Source organism: Ursus maritimus, unplaced genomic scaffold, assembly GCF_017311325.1.
Source record: "Ursus maritimus isolate PB19 unplaced genomic scaffold, ASM1731132v1 scaffold_12, whole genome shotgun sequence".
NCBI lineage: Eukaryota > Metazoa > Chordata > Mammalia > Carnivora > Ursidae > Ursus > Ursus maritimus.
In genome coordinates, this window is record NW_024423564.1 from 63,863,709 (window position 1) to 63,877,635 (window position 13,927).

Genomic DNA, 13,927 nt, shown 5'->3' on the forward strand with positions numbered 1-13,927 from the left:
ATATTTTGGGGACAACTTCTTAAAGAACTGCATTCTGAGACAGCTTAAAGCCTTACAAGGAAAGCAGTCCTGTGTCCTGAAAGCAGTGTTTCTCAGTGTGGTCCATTGGTCACTTAAATCAGAATCACCTGGGTGGGTTGGCAGCTTATTAAAACAGGCAGTTTCCTGGGCCTTTCTCCAGATTTACTGAATCGGAATCTCTGAGGGATGGGGCTGAGGAACTTGCCTTTTAGAATAAACCCCCTAAGGGCATCTGGGTGGTGCAGTTGGTTAATCGACCAACTCCTGGTTTTGGCTCAGATCGTGATCTCAGGGTCATGAGATTGAGCCCCATGTTGGGCTCCGTGCTCAGCGTGGAGTCTGCTTCGGAGTCTCTCTCCCTCTGCCCTTCCCGCTTGTGCACTCTCTCTCTCAAAATGAATGAATGAATGAATCTTGAAAAAAAAATTTTTTAACTCCCTAGGTGATTCCTAAGCCATTAAAGTTTGGAGATCGCTGCCTGTATGTGTCTCCCAACTTAATCATGTACCTTGTCTACCTAACTCAGTTTGAATCAGATGTAAGACTATTTACAAAAATCAAAGCCACCCTCAAAGGACAAAGGGGCATGTGCCAGGGATGCTGAAGGTCATTCCCAATGGGAACTCCAGAAATGAGCTGAACAATTGGATAGGCACTGCAGACTCACAGAAATGATGTTGCGCTAGGAGACAAAACTGTTTGGCTGACCTGATTTGGTGTGCTTGGCAGTGCTAGTAACTTGGTAAGTCTCACTTCACACATTAAAGAACCTTGGCTTTAATTTTCCTATTAAAGTGAAAAGGGGAAGAAAGGAAAATTGTGTGTTGCCTAGATAGGTAGATGGTCTCTAGGGTCCTTTATCTTATGTTCTGGTTTTTCTACTGATGATGAAAAAAAAAAAAAACCCTCATACATGAATGAATATGTGTAAGTAATGAGGATTATTACTGTAGCAAAAACTGCTATTTGGTCTGGTTTAAAGGGAAGAGACTTCTTAATTAAAAAATAGTTATTTTAGTTCTGTATCCACTTTCTTATTTCATTTTTCTTTTATTAAAGATGAGTAAGTTTAGAAAAGCAGATTTAGCTGTATAACTGTATTGTGCCTCTAATATCCACTTTTAAATGTGTAAAGGTTTGTAGTATAGCACAGCTGCAGCGCCATGTATTTTCTTACTTTCCAAACAGCAATACTTGCCCTTTCATTCTCTAAATGAAAATAAAACCAGTGACTTTTTTTTAGTCAACAATTCTACTAGGCAAAATATCTTTCAGTATTGCCCCATCGATATAAGCTATCATTTTAATCCTGAAAGTAGTCGTGATAAAAATGTTAAAGATCATTATGCAATTAATAATAAGATAGCTACCAATACTAAGGGCATATCATATTTTGAGCATAATTCTGAGTAAACTTTTTGTATCTTACAAGAATACGTGTTTTAAAAGTAAGTGTTATTCCCATTTTACATCCGAGGCTTCTTTGGAGGTCATACTGAAGTGTAATAATCAGGAAGCCTCCCACAGAGTCATTAGCAGTTTTCGGCTTTCATTTTTTAGCAGGTGTGCCTCCTTTTACATTACCTGGTATATTGTAGGTAGTCAGTAAATGTTTGCAGAATTTCACCACTCTCCCCCTAATTTGCTGTTTCCTTTAGTACATGTTTAATGTTGGAGTACAACTTAGTAAAAGTCAGTGACTCGTTTAATTGTGACTTTGAAAGAAACTAAACTATATCCTGTTTTGAATTAAAATGAGATTACTTTTTCCCATATCTGATTTATTAGTAATCCTGGTTTCCATTAGCAAGATAGAAAAGATCTATGCTTCAGAGACTGAAAATTTTACTAATGGTTAATATATGCTAGCCATTAGATGCTCTGCTTATTTTTCTCCCCAAACTTCAGATTAAAAGATAAGATTGTATCTTTCTAATTTTGGATTTCTAATAACAAGAACTGGTGAATATGAGCTACTAATTATATTTTGTTTCTTCAGCAAGGCAGAAGTTTGAGACTTCTCACTCCCTAACCCCACCACCACCACCACCCAGCCCCCAGGGACCAATGAGTTGCTTTATTGTACCTGATTTGTGATTAATTGTTTTCTGCTCATTCATTTTCTCAACACTTCGTTGTTCTTCCCCTTCCTCTCTAGCCCCCTTCCTCCCAACTTCATTTTACCCTCTTAGTGAGGTCATTTGTTCTTTGTCTTTTCAAATTTGTCACTTTAGCTTTTGGTTTTGGGGGTTGATTTGGCAACTTATTCCCTCTCCTCAAATATGTGATGAGTAAGTTGTTTCGTTTATTCAAATTTTTTTAATTAAAAAACAAAGCCATTTCTCCTTGCCACAGAACAGTTGCCATTGCTTCCCCTTTTGGTTTTGAGATTGCAGGAATCCAATTGCTGTGGAAACCATTTATCCCTTCATGTCACCTGACTCTCATGAACACCATATGCAGTTAGGCTGACAAGGTTGGTGCCACCATTAGATGCACTGCCACACTTTTATCTCTTTAAAAAGGAAGAAAATGCCACAGTTATAAGAACCACATTTTTTTTCTCTTGAAACAATTTGTTTTTCCCTTGTCTGTTTTTGTGCTAATGTTTTGAATTGGATTTTTGCAGTTGGTAGTGTGCTGTGAATGGTAACTTTGTGCTGTGAATGATGTGGAGAGGAAGAAGCAGAGTCCCCAGCCATGAGAAAGATTTGATATCTGCATTGTGAAGTTTTTGTAAATTGTAATGGAAGGAACTCATAAGTAGGAATTTTGTAATTTGGGGCTGTCCATCGGCCCTACAGGCTCTCGATGATTGTAATTTGAAAATCTCAAAGTAAACATGATTCAGATCTTAGGAAGATTAATTAGATTAATTAAAATTTTAACAAAGTCTCTCTTTGATTAGAACAGATTGTTAGTTAAGGCCACTAGAAAGCATCAACTGGCTGCGGGATCCCTGTGTATTTCTCAGCTACTTCCAAAACATTAGAATGATTTGTCAATACCTGGTAAAAACTGATCACTTTGTTGTTTTTTATAGTTAATTGAACAGCTAATGTGCCTTTGAAGGCTCTATCTCTCTTGAATATGTTTTGTGAAGTTTGAAATTTCTGTTGTATATTAATTTAAGCCCAATAAGATACCTATATTTTCATAATTATTTTCTCTTCTAGCTCATTTTCATAAACAGACAATTTGGGAAGTACACAATTTTGAGACAAAATTATCTTGAAATTGATTTCTTTAAACCACTAAGCTAGCCAGTCTGTCTGCCTGCCTGCCTCCCTCCCTCCCTCTCTCTTTCTTTTCTTCCTTTTCTCTCCTTCCTTCCTGGCTTCTTTCCTCCCTTCCTTTTTTGGGGGTATCCTGGTTAGGTAGTATTTAATATCACTTGTGAGGCTAGTGCTATGATGGGCATCTACTGTGTGATATCCACTTAATCCATTGGTGTGAAAGCAACAAGGACTTATTTTCTCCCTTTTGTAGGGAATGACATTCCAACTGTTTTTTGACATCTATAAATTCAGAGGCTGGCAGTGATCAAATCAGGATCAAGATTGACTTCAAATATTTTCGTAAGAGCAGAAAAAAAAAAAAAGAGATCCGAACTTTCTAGTGTCCTGATCTACACATCTCTATTGATGAATTAAAGCTATATGGGTGTGAAATTTGGTACCAGAGGCTTAGGCTGCTTGAGCACCTTTTATCGTGTAATAGTTCTGGAATGTGAAGATCTGAATTTTCATGGGAGCACTGATATTTCATGGCCAACAATGGATTTCTTAGGGCCTTGTCATTTCAAATTGCCATGAGGTCTGGTTATTGCTGCTCTAAATGTAAATATGAAACTACCTCCCAATGAACTTATTGCGGTGGTGCTAACTTGTCGACACTCTTGCTGACAGTTCTAGTGGCCCTTAACATGGTCTACTTTCTGTAGTCACAAGACAGGTTTGTGGAGGATTCAGCCTAAATTTCTGGAATGAATTTCTATAGACAAGAGATATATTGGCTTTAAAAATTAAGAGGTTTGATTCTGTTTTGAATTTGGTTATCAAATGAATCTGAGCACATGACATTTTAATGCCGTTTGTCTTTTCAAATAGATTTACCTTCTAATGCATGTGACAACAGGATTTTGCTCATCAGCTAGAACATACATTTCAGAGGAGTTGTTACCTAAAATATTATCATAAGGCATAAGAAAACACACGATTTAAGTTGCCTTTCATGAACATAATTAAGAATTAATAAGCCAGTACCAGTGGCTAGTCCCCAGAATTTCCACTGTTTTGCCTTTTGTGACCTGTGTTATTAAAAGTCCATTATTTTTACAGACTTTATTAAATTGGATCTTATTAAAGCATTCTATATTTGCATTTGGTCTTTCATAATTCATTATTATTATGACATTTACTTTTTACCATCAGATCTGAAAACATATCATAAGCTACCCTTTTCTCTTGAAAGAAATGCTAATTTCAAACAGTCCTCTAATAGAAGAGAAAAGCTTTATCAGTTTTTTCATTTATTCCAGATCGTGTTAAGAATACTAATGCTAGACTTCAGTATGCTAATATCTCTGAGCTTTTTTTGGTCAAAAGCTTAGAATTATTATTTTTATCCCATGGTAAGTATGAAACCAGAAGACCTGCTACTACTGGAGAAAACACAATTCTAAAGTACAATTCTTGATTCTAAAGACTTGTGAAAATGTTGCTAAATCCTGTTTAGACTAGGATGCTGCCAGTCAATTTAACTTTGTACCATACAATATTTGTCCTGTTTAAGAAATTCTTTCCTCTTAAAATTCAGTTTGTTTATTTTTCTCATAGTCTAGGTCAGTATAGCTTGCAGTGTTTAAGGCTAAGAATCCTATGCTGTCAGCCCCAGACAGCATATAGGATGTGCTGCCTGCTTTTCTATATGATAGTCATTTCTATATCGTTTAAGATGTAGTCGAAAACTCAATAGAGCAAGATTTTATATATTGATATCAGACAGGCTATCTAATTATTACTAACATAATTAGTAAAACAGTGAGTTTTTTGTTGGGGTACTAGTAAATTTATTAAACTCTGAAATGAAATTTACTTTGGCTTTTGTCTCATTTTAGATTTCTGACAATGTGCAATAGACATTTTGGCAGTGTTGTTGCACAAACCATTCGGACTCAAAAAACAGATCAGTTTCCACTTTTTCTGATTATTATGGGAAAACGATCATCTAATGAAGTGTTAAATGTGATACAAGGTAAAGTACATGTCACAAGGGGAGTAGAGTGTCTTCTTGTGTATGTGATAACTTTATAATATTTACCATCATAGTTGACTATAATTCTCTGTATGGGTGAACATCTTTGTATTTTCAAACACAGAATATCCTAAAGAAGAATATCTTCAAAAAGTATAGGATCTATGAAAAATGAAATATGCTGCATGAAAATCAAACAGAAATTTCTTAATAAAGTTGCACAGCCCTTTGGACAGAGCATGATCATGTTAAATGTTCAGAATTGCTAAATCTAAATTAGCAATCATAATCAGTAGTCAAATATGACATTTCTTACACATGTATTGATTTCTTGCTGTAATGTTGATTAGTTGAAGGTTGATTAGAAAAGCCAGTGACTGGATATTGCAAATTAATTGTTCACATAGTATGAATCTGTGTCTAGGATGCAACAGTAAGGCATGAAGCTATAGGATGCTTATAAATTAATCACATTGCATATTCTTTACGAACAAAAAAAGTGAATGATTTTTTTTTTACTGTTACTGATAAACCCCAAGGATTACTATAAAATATTACCTTATTTATAGCACAGCTTAAATTGAAAACAGTGTATCTTTTCTATGCCCCAGGGAAAAAGATGTTTCAAGTGCTCCAAGCTAAAGCTTGTGTTTGAGATACTTTATTTTTACCCCTATTTAAGTCAAAAGTTCTATAGCAGGTAATATGACGGGGGTGTGTAGTGTAAATTCTAGTGCCTTTAAAACTCAAAGTAAAAGCTGTAATATTTTATGTTTGCTCTGTAACTAGAGCATTGAGTTTCATAAACAATGCTAAAGAAGATCTGCAGGGGGAATGAATTGCATAGAGTAAATGGAGAATGAAAATAATATTTCATTCCTGTTTTCCCTATCATGGCAGTATTATAATAGTGGTTCTCAAAATATGGTCCATGGTTCTGGAGGTCCTCTAGACCCTTTCAGTGGATCCGTGAGGTCAAATTATTTTCATGACAGTAAAAAAGACTTTTCCTTTTTCCTTTTTGACTTTTTTTTTTTTTTACTGTGTTGACATTTGCACTGGTGGCACAAAATCAATGTTGTGTAAAACTACTGGCACCTTCACACAAATCAAGGTCATGACCAAAACTATACTAGTAGTCATACTCTTTGCCTCCATTGTGTGCAATTAAAATTTTATTTTATTAAATTTTAACCTTTTTATAGTTTGTGTGCTACAACAAGAGGTATGGAGAACGCATTTCTGCTGCACGTCAGAGTACAAAGGTAGTCTCAGAAAAGCACTTGTGTGGTTGCTTGAGCTGAACTACTAGGTATTTTTTCTTATAGAACATCATTTTTACTTGAAAATAACTGACAGACAAACTATACTTAGATAGCCTGGGTATTTGGCAAACATTTTCTTCAGAATGAACAAAGTAAGCTTATAACTTCAAGAAAAGAGAGCTGACAGTACTTGTTGCCAATGATAAAATTTGAGCTTTTAAGCAAAATGTTATATCCTCCACCATAATATTAACAGCTTAAATAATTTCCTGATGATATCAGTTGTAATGTTAACAATATGATTTTTTGATATCATATAATTAGTTATGTCAGCATTGAAGATAAATGCATAAGTCAGTAAACCAATATTTTCCACATGATCAGTGCACGATGTTATAAAATTATGCGTAGGTAAAAGATCCATTCAAAGAGCAAGATAGGTCAGTGGATCTTAATATAACAAAGTACAAAAAGTTCATTAATGGTTTCAAATTCCTCACATACTTGAAGAAACTTCTACTTGTCAGTTTGGGTGTATCAAAGAGTATTTACAATTATTTATTAAAATACTCCTTCCTTTTTCAGCTATATATCTGTGTGAGGCCAGATTTGCTTCATAAATTTCAACTAAGACATGAGACAACATACTGTAACTGGTTTAATATAGAAGTAGATGTGAGAATCTGGTTATGTTTTATTAATCCAGATGTTAAAAACATTTGCAAAAATGTTAAAACAATGCCATTCTTCTCATTAAACTTTTTCCTTTGGAACATAGAGCGATTTTTCATAAAAACCTGGTATTCATATCAACATGTAATGGGTTTATTATTGTTCTTTTAATGAACTGATAAATATGTTTTGAGTATTTCAGCTTTAATTTCTAACACAGTAAATGTTGATAACAATAACCCACATAAAGCTTACTTGAGGATCTCAGTAGTTGTTAAGGGTGTAAACAAGTTCTGAAACCACTACAATAGGTTATAAAGAAAAAACTTGTCTGGAACTGCATTAACTGGTACCTTTTCTCTGTCTTGTCCAGTTTGGTAGTAAGTCCTTACCATTAGCGCTGAAGCATAGTTAATAAGCCGTGGCTTAAGCCTGAAAATGAATGGCCAGTATGTAACCACCTTTCTAGTACCCTCCATAAAGAATTCATATCCTGTGTTGTGAGTGTTAGTCACTACAGTTTGCAGATAAGAAAGGGAAACTCAAAAATTTGCCCAGTATCCAAATCTACATTGAAGGCACTCGTAAATTTTTTGCCATTTGTTATTATATCTTTTCAAAATAACTACCAGTGATCATGTGTACTATACACAGAGGTAGTATTATCTTCATTTTACTGATAGGGGAATTGATCCTTAGAAAGGATCACTCATTCACTTATGTATTCATTTACTAAGTGAATATTTGTTAAGCCCTTGTCATAGGCTAGGCAATTCCTAGGTACTAGACCATATAGTTTGTAAGAAGCGGAACTAGAGTTAGAACTATGACTACAAAACCAGTTCTGCTTTCTCAGTACCATGATATCACACCAAGATAATATTTTTTCTCTAACTCATTTATTGAGAGTGTAGTACTGATGTGACCGAATTTTTTTTGTTGAGGACCACAGATGCTCCCTAACATGCTGCCAGTGGTCATAAGGAAAATTGAGAAACAGACCATTGAAAGATCATGTTAGTCCAGCCCTACTCCAGAATAACACCAACAAGGATGCTTGCTACTTGTTGTCCTGTTTCATCAACGGGACAGGAAGACCTCCTCTCACGCTCTGGAGGAAGATGGGTTCTTTGCCCATAGTCTTGAAAGAAGAGAAGAATAGTTATATCTTTATATAACTTTATGGATTTCTCTGTTATAGATGTATCCAAAGCAAGCAACAGGAGAGTGCACTCAGGAAATGGCACATATCTGCTATGTGTTTGTTATGGCCTTGGACAGGGAATAAAATAGCTTTAAGGAAAATCAAACATTTTAATACTCTCATAAAACTAATATAACATTGTATGGCAACTAACTGGATAATTAAATAAATACTATAAACTTTATAGTATAGTCATTTGAAAGCAGCTGAAAGAGAAAAATATCAATTGGGCAAAAAAAGAACTGTTTTTTTTGTTTTTGTTTTTGTTTTGTTTTTTGTTTTTTTGTTTTGTTTTTGTTTTTGTTTTTGTTTTTGTTTTCAGAAAATGAATTACTATCTGCTTCACCAAAGAATTTTTAATGGTAGGAGATAGTTCTAAATAGTGTATTGAGGTGGCAAAGCGAGCAGGCTTTTGAGTCAGACTCATTTGGTTTCAGATTCTCATCCCACCACTTAATCAGCCTGACCTTGATTGCACAGGCTACTCCAGCTCTCACAGCCTCATTTTACTTCTCTTTAAAGTCAAAATCCCAGTGATACCTTCAAAGAATTGTTGTACAGGTTAAATGAGTTAATATATGTTAAGTGCTTAGCCTAATTACTGGCATATAAACAAATGGTAGTTGTTGCTAGTATTTTTAAGTAGATATGTTTCTATAACTTGAAAGAACTTTTGATTCTCATTACTTTGACATTCTTCTTCATAGAGCTGAAAATCTTTCTCATTAACAGATAGTTCTTCAAATCTACTGTATTTGACATTTCAACTGCCTATATACTGCTTTACTCTTTCACAGTGAACATATGAAACTTTTCAATGAAAATATGAAAGTATTTTAACTAGGTATTAGCATAGTAGTCTGTCATTTTTATTAGACTGTAGTTGTTCCTTACTGATTAATTCTAGAATGACTTTCCATTTTATAATAACTTTACTAATGTGAAGTTTGGCAATCTCCATGTGTTGCTAGGTAACACAACAGTGGATGAGTTAATGATGAGACTCATGGCTGCAATGGAGATCTTCACGGCCCAACAACAGGAAGATATAAAGGATGAGGTAAGATGAAAGGTTAAGTAGACCTTTAATAGGGTTTTGATGAAATAATTTGTCAAATGGCGATGCTTGCCTATGTCATGATTGATAAATAAGGATGATGAAGATGCATTTCCAGATTAACCAAGGACTTTTATGCCGTTGGGTTTACCTTTCGGTCCATTCTTTTCATGACCCCAAGACCCAAAAATTTGTTTAACTTTATGGACATTTATACTTGCTAGATTTGGAGTGGTGGCAGGAGGTCAATTTGCAGGAAATGAATTCCGAAGCATATTTACAAAAGAAACGACAATCCAGGAAATCCTGTGCACTATGTGGTTTTTTTTTCCACTCACTTTCAAGATCCTCTTACTCTTTTTAAATATTGAGGTTGATTAGCAATAAATACATTTTACATTTTTGAAGCACTGTGAGAATTAGTAAAAGATCTCCAGAATTCTGAATTTCTCAGTCTCCTGAATATATTCCGTTGGTATTGATGGCATGAATGCGGAACCTCAGATAAAATAATAATAACAGCAATATTGATAATGACAATAGTACTCAACACTTACTGAATATTTATAATGTGCTAAGCACTGAGCTGAGCACTTTGCGTATATCATCTTATGTGATCGGAAAACAACCCCATGAGGTTGTATATGAGTCACACAGAGTTCTGGCAGAAAACACATGGCACTTCCAAATTGGGTTATTTGAGAACAGTTTAATAAGAGAACTGTTTATAAAGGTAAGAGCAGGGTTTATGGAAGTCAGCAATGAATAGAACCGACTCTAGGGCTAAAGGGAGCCATTACCACCTGCCCAAAAGCCTTGGAGAAAGTGGTATATCGAGATGACTATATCTGATAGAGGGAATGTAGCCAGTGCTTGGTGACCGGTTAGGGAGGAAACTAGGGAATAGCTTTACTTTCCTTCCATATTCTTCTGCTAATGCTACCTACCTACCTAACCCAACCAGAAGCTGAAGGGCAAGAGAACCTCCCTGGGCGAAAAGTTAGGTGGAGCATGGATATTGAGGGACAAATGGGAGATAGTCTAGCACAGACTGGTACTATTATCTCCACTTTTCAGGTGAGAAAACTGAGAATCAAAAGGGCTAAGTTAATTTACCCAAGATCACATGACTAGTAGGACCTATAATAGTCTTAAGGAATTATTAGTGCTTTATCAGTCAAAAAATTTCTGGATTTGGAGAATAGCCTAAAGATAAAATATGAAACACATGTTAGCATTTGTTAATTTGAGATGCTCAGCTTACAGATATTCCTTAAATTGTCCTTTCTAGTATTTTTAATTGAAAAAAAAATTTATAGACAAGTAGGGAAAGTTCAATTTCTGAGCAATGATGAAACGTTTCCAGCTATAGTGAATGTTTTCAATATAAAAGCCATTAGCTATTGCAAGTGGAAAACATGTAGACAATTTTAATATAAGGTAGAACTATTGTATTTTATCTTATTTGCTTGTCTCTTTCTTCTATTTGACTGTGAGTTTAAGAGCCAGAGTTGTATCATATTCATGTTTATAACTGTATTCCCTAACAGTGTACCTAGGACAAAGTAGGCACTCAGTAAATGTTTATTAAATGATTGAATAAATTAATACTTGGAAAAAGTCACATGAAATAATATTACTTGAAAAAATAATTCTTTGGTATTGCAGTGGTATAAAACCTGATGTGTCCATATTAACAAGTATGAACATTTGGAGTCCTGTAACTAGTTTAGTGTTTCATACACATTAGGTTTCTTTTATTGCTGGAAAAATGATGTTTGTAATTTTCCTTAATAGTCAGTGTTTCATTTACTCTAAAGAAAAGGTAATCAGGTATATGGTGGAAAGATGTTTATCTGTTACTCTATAAATTGACAGTGACATTTTAAAATAATGAAGCACTGTACTTACTTAGGAATTTGTAATAATAGGTGTGTTGCCATTCAAGATTACGTTTATCCTGGAATAGAGGCATTGATTGACAATAATTCACTAAACACATTCTTCAGCCATTTAAATCTTGAGTCTCATTAGTATTAGATTTACAGATTATGCTGTATAATAATATGAATGTACAATATTTGCATGCATATTCCCAGTTCATTCTTTCATCTTAATTTGTGTTCCTCGTAATTCATTGGTAAAGAAATTGACTTTAATTCCTTTAATACTGAGCACAAAATTTAATATGAGGGTTACAGGAAAAATCCAAGGCTCCATATAATTGAAATTTTTATTGAAATTTAACTGCAAGAGGTAAGGATTTCTCTTTGTTTTTAGAGTGTCTTCATGAAAGTTATTCAGTTCAAGAGTAGAGTTCCTAAGAAAAGCTTTTCTAGGTTCAAAAGCTTGTTTTGGACTATGCATAGATCATAATGGATTTGGTATCTGCTGAGTATGTGACAAGAAACACTGTCCCTTGTAATTGTGAATTTGCCTTTACTCTTCAAAAAAATTTCAAGTAACACTTTATCTTAAGCTTGCAATGAAAATCAAATTCATGAACAGGTTTGGAGGATGGCTTCCTAGTCCTGAATTCATATAAACTTAACTTTGGTTCACTTAAATACATCCATCACTTCGATGATTCCATTGTATTAGTGCAACCAGAGATACCCTATACTATACAGTGTTTTTATTAAATAAAACCAAGCCCAAACATATTCATACTCTGAATCATTCTTTAATGGCAGAATAGACTAACCTTTATATCACTAATTGTTCTGTTTCTAATCAGGAAGCTCACATTATATGAACTTCTTGTTTTGGTAGAACTGCCTACAGCTTTCTTCGCAGACATTTTCATTAATGGTATTAGTTTGGTTTTTTAAGTGTTTACTGAGCATCTATCAAGTATATAACACTGGGCTCAGTCTTGGGGACAGAGGTACTTTGCTACAACACAGGCTTTTTGGCCAATATCACTACATGATGGTAGCCTGTTTAGAATCAGAACATTTAGAATCTATTTAGAATCAGAACATTTAGCATCTCTTTTTGCTTACAGCCTGGTTCCAAACAATAGATGCTTTCTAACATGTAAATAAATTCAGGTATTTTAATATGCCCTATTTTTTTAGCTGTTAGTAATTCAGAAACCTCTGATTACTAAGAGTTTATGATACTTAGTTCTTAATCTGTTTATTATTTCATTCATTTCTTTGTTCATCCATTCAACACTTAATTTATTTAGAATTCTCAGTATCATAGGTGCAAAGATTANCTTTCCCTATTTTCTGTTTCTTCCTGATTCAGTCTTATTAGGTTATATGTTTCAAGGAGTTGATCCATTTCTTCTTAAATGATCTAATTTATTTGCATACTGGCGTATAATGGTTCATAGTAGTCTTACAATCCTTTGTATTTCTGTGCTGTTAATTGTAACATCTCTTTCATTTCTCATTTTATTTATTTGAGTCCTCTTTTTTCTTGGTCTATTTAAAGGCTTGTTAATTTTGTTTATCTTTTTAAAAAATCAGCTCTTAGTTTCATTGATCTTTTCTTATTTCTTATTGAAATAATATTGACATAAAATTATTAGTTTCAGGTGTACAACATTGAGTCAGTAATTATATTATTCAGTGATCACCATGATAAATGTAGTCACACTCATCTTTTCTGTTGTCTTTTAGTCTCCTTTCTTTCTGCTCTGATCTTTATCATTTTTTTCCTTCTGTTAACTTTGGGCTTTGTCCTTTTTCTGGTTCCTTGAAATGTAAAGTTAGATTGTTTATTTGAGATCTTTCTTGTTTCTTGACGTAGGCATTTATCACTATGAGCTTGCTTATAACTGCATTGCTAGTGTCCCATAAGTTTTGGTACGTTGTATTTCCATTTTCATTTGTCGTAAGGTATTTTTTTATTTCTTCTTTGATTTCTTCTTTGACCCATTGGTTGTTCAGCAGTATGTTGTTTAAGCTCCACATATTTGTGAATATTACAGTTGTCTTCTTGTAATTGATATCTAGTTTCATACCATTTTGGTTGGAAAAGATGCTTGATATGATTTCAGTCTTCTTAAATTTATTAAGATGTTTTTGTGTGTGCCCTAATATATGGTTTATCCGGGACAGTGTTCCATATGTGCTTGAGACAAGTGTGTATTCTGTTGCTTTGGGACAAAATGTTCTGTATATGTTTGTTAAGTCCACTCTGCCCAAACACATCATTTTATTCAAATACTTCCTCATTGATTTTCTGTCTGGATGATCTATCCATTGATGAAATTGGGGTATTAAAGTCCCCTAGTATTATTGTATTGCTGTCTCTTTCTCCCTTTTAGATCTGTTAATATTTGTTTTCTATATTTAGGTACTCCTATGTTGGGTACATAAATATTTTTAAAAGGTTTCTTTATCCAGTGTTTTTTCTCCATAGTTAGTCCCAGATAACAGAAGATAATAATTTCTCTCATCTTGATTTGTATATTCATTTCATAAATATTTATTGATC

The 13,927-nt window shown here is 34.1% G+C and overlaps 1 protein-coding gene across 4 annotated transcripts in view; it reads left to right on the forward strand.

Annotated features, from left to right (window-relative positions):
• FAF1 (Fas associated factor 1) overlaps positions 1 to 13,927 on the forward strand; it is a 484,187-nt gene that overhangs the window by 385,791 nt on the left and 84,469 nt on the right. For all 4 annotated transcript variants that reach the window (XM_008699225.2, XM_040627323.1, XM_040627324.1 and 1 more), the window contains 2 exons: positions 5,141 to 5,277; positions 9,390 to 9,478. In XM_008699225.2, coding sequence (XP_008697447.1) covers positions 5,141 to 5,277; positions 9,390 to 9,478 — 226 coding nt within the window. The remainder of the gene's footprint in view (positions 1 to 5,140; positions 5,278 to 9,389; positions 9,479 to 13,927) is intronic.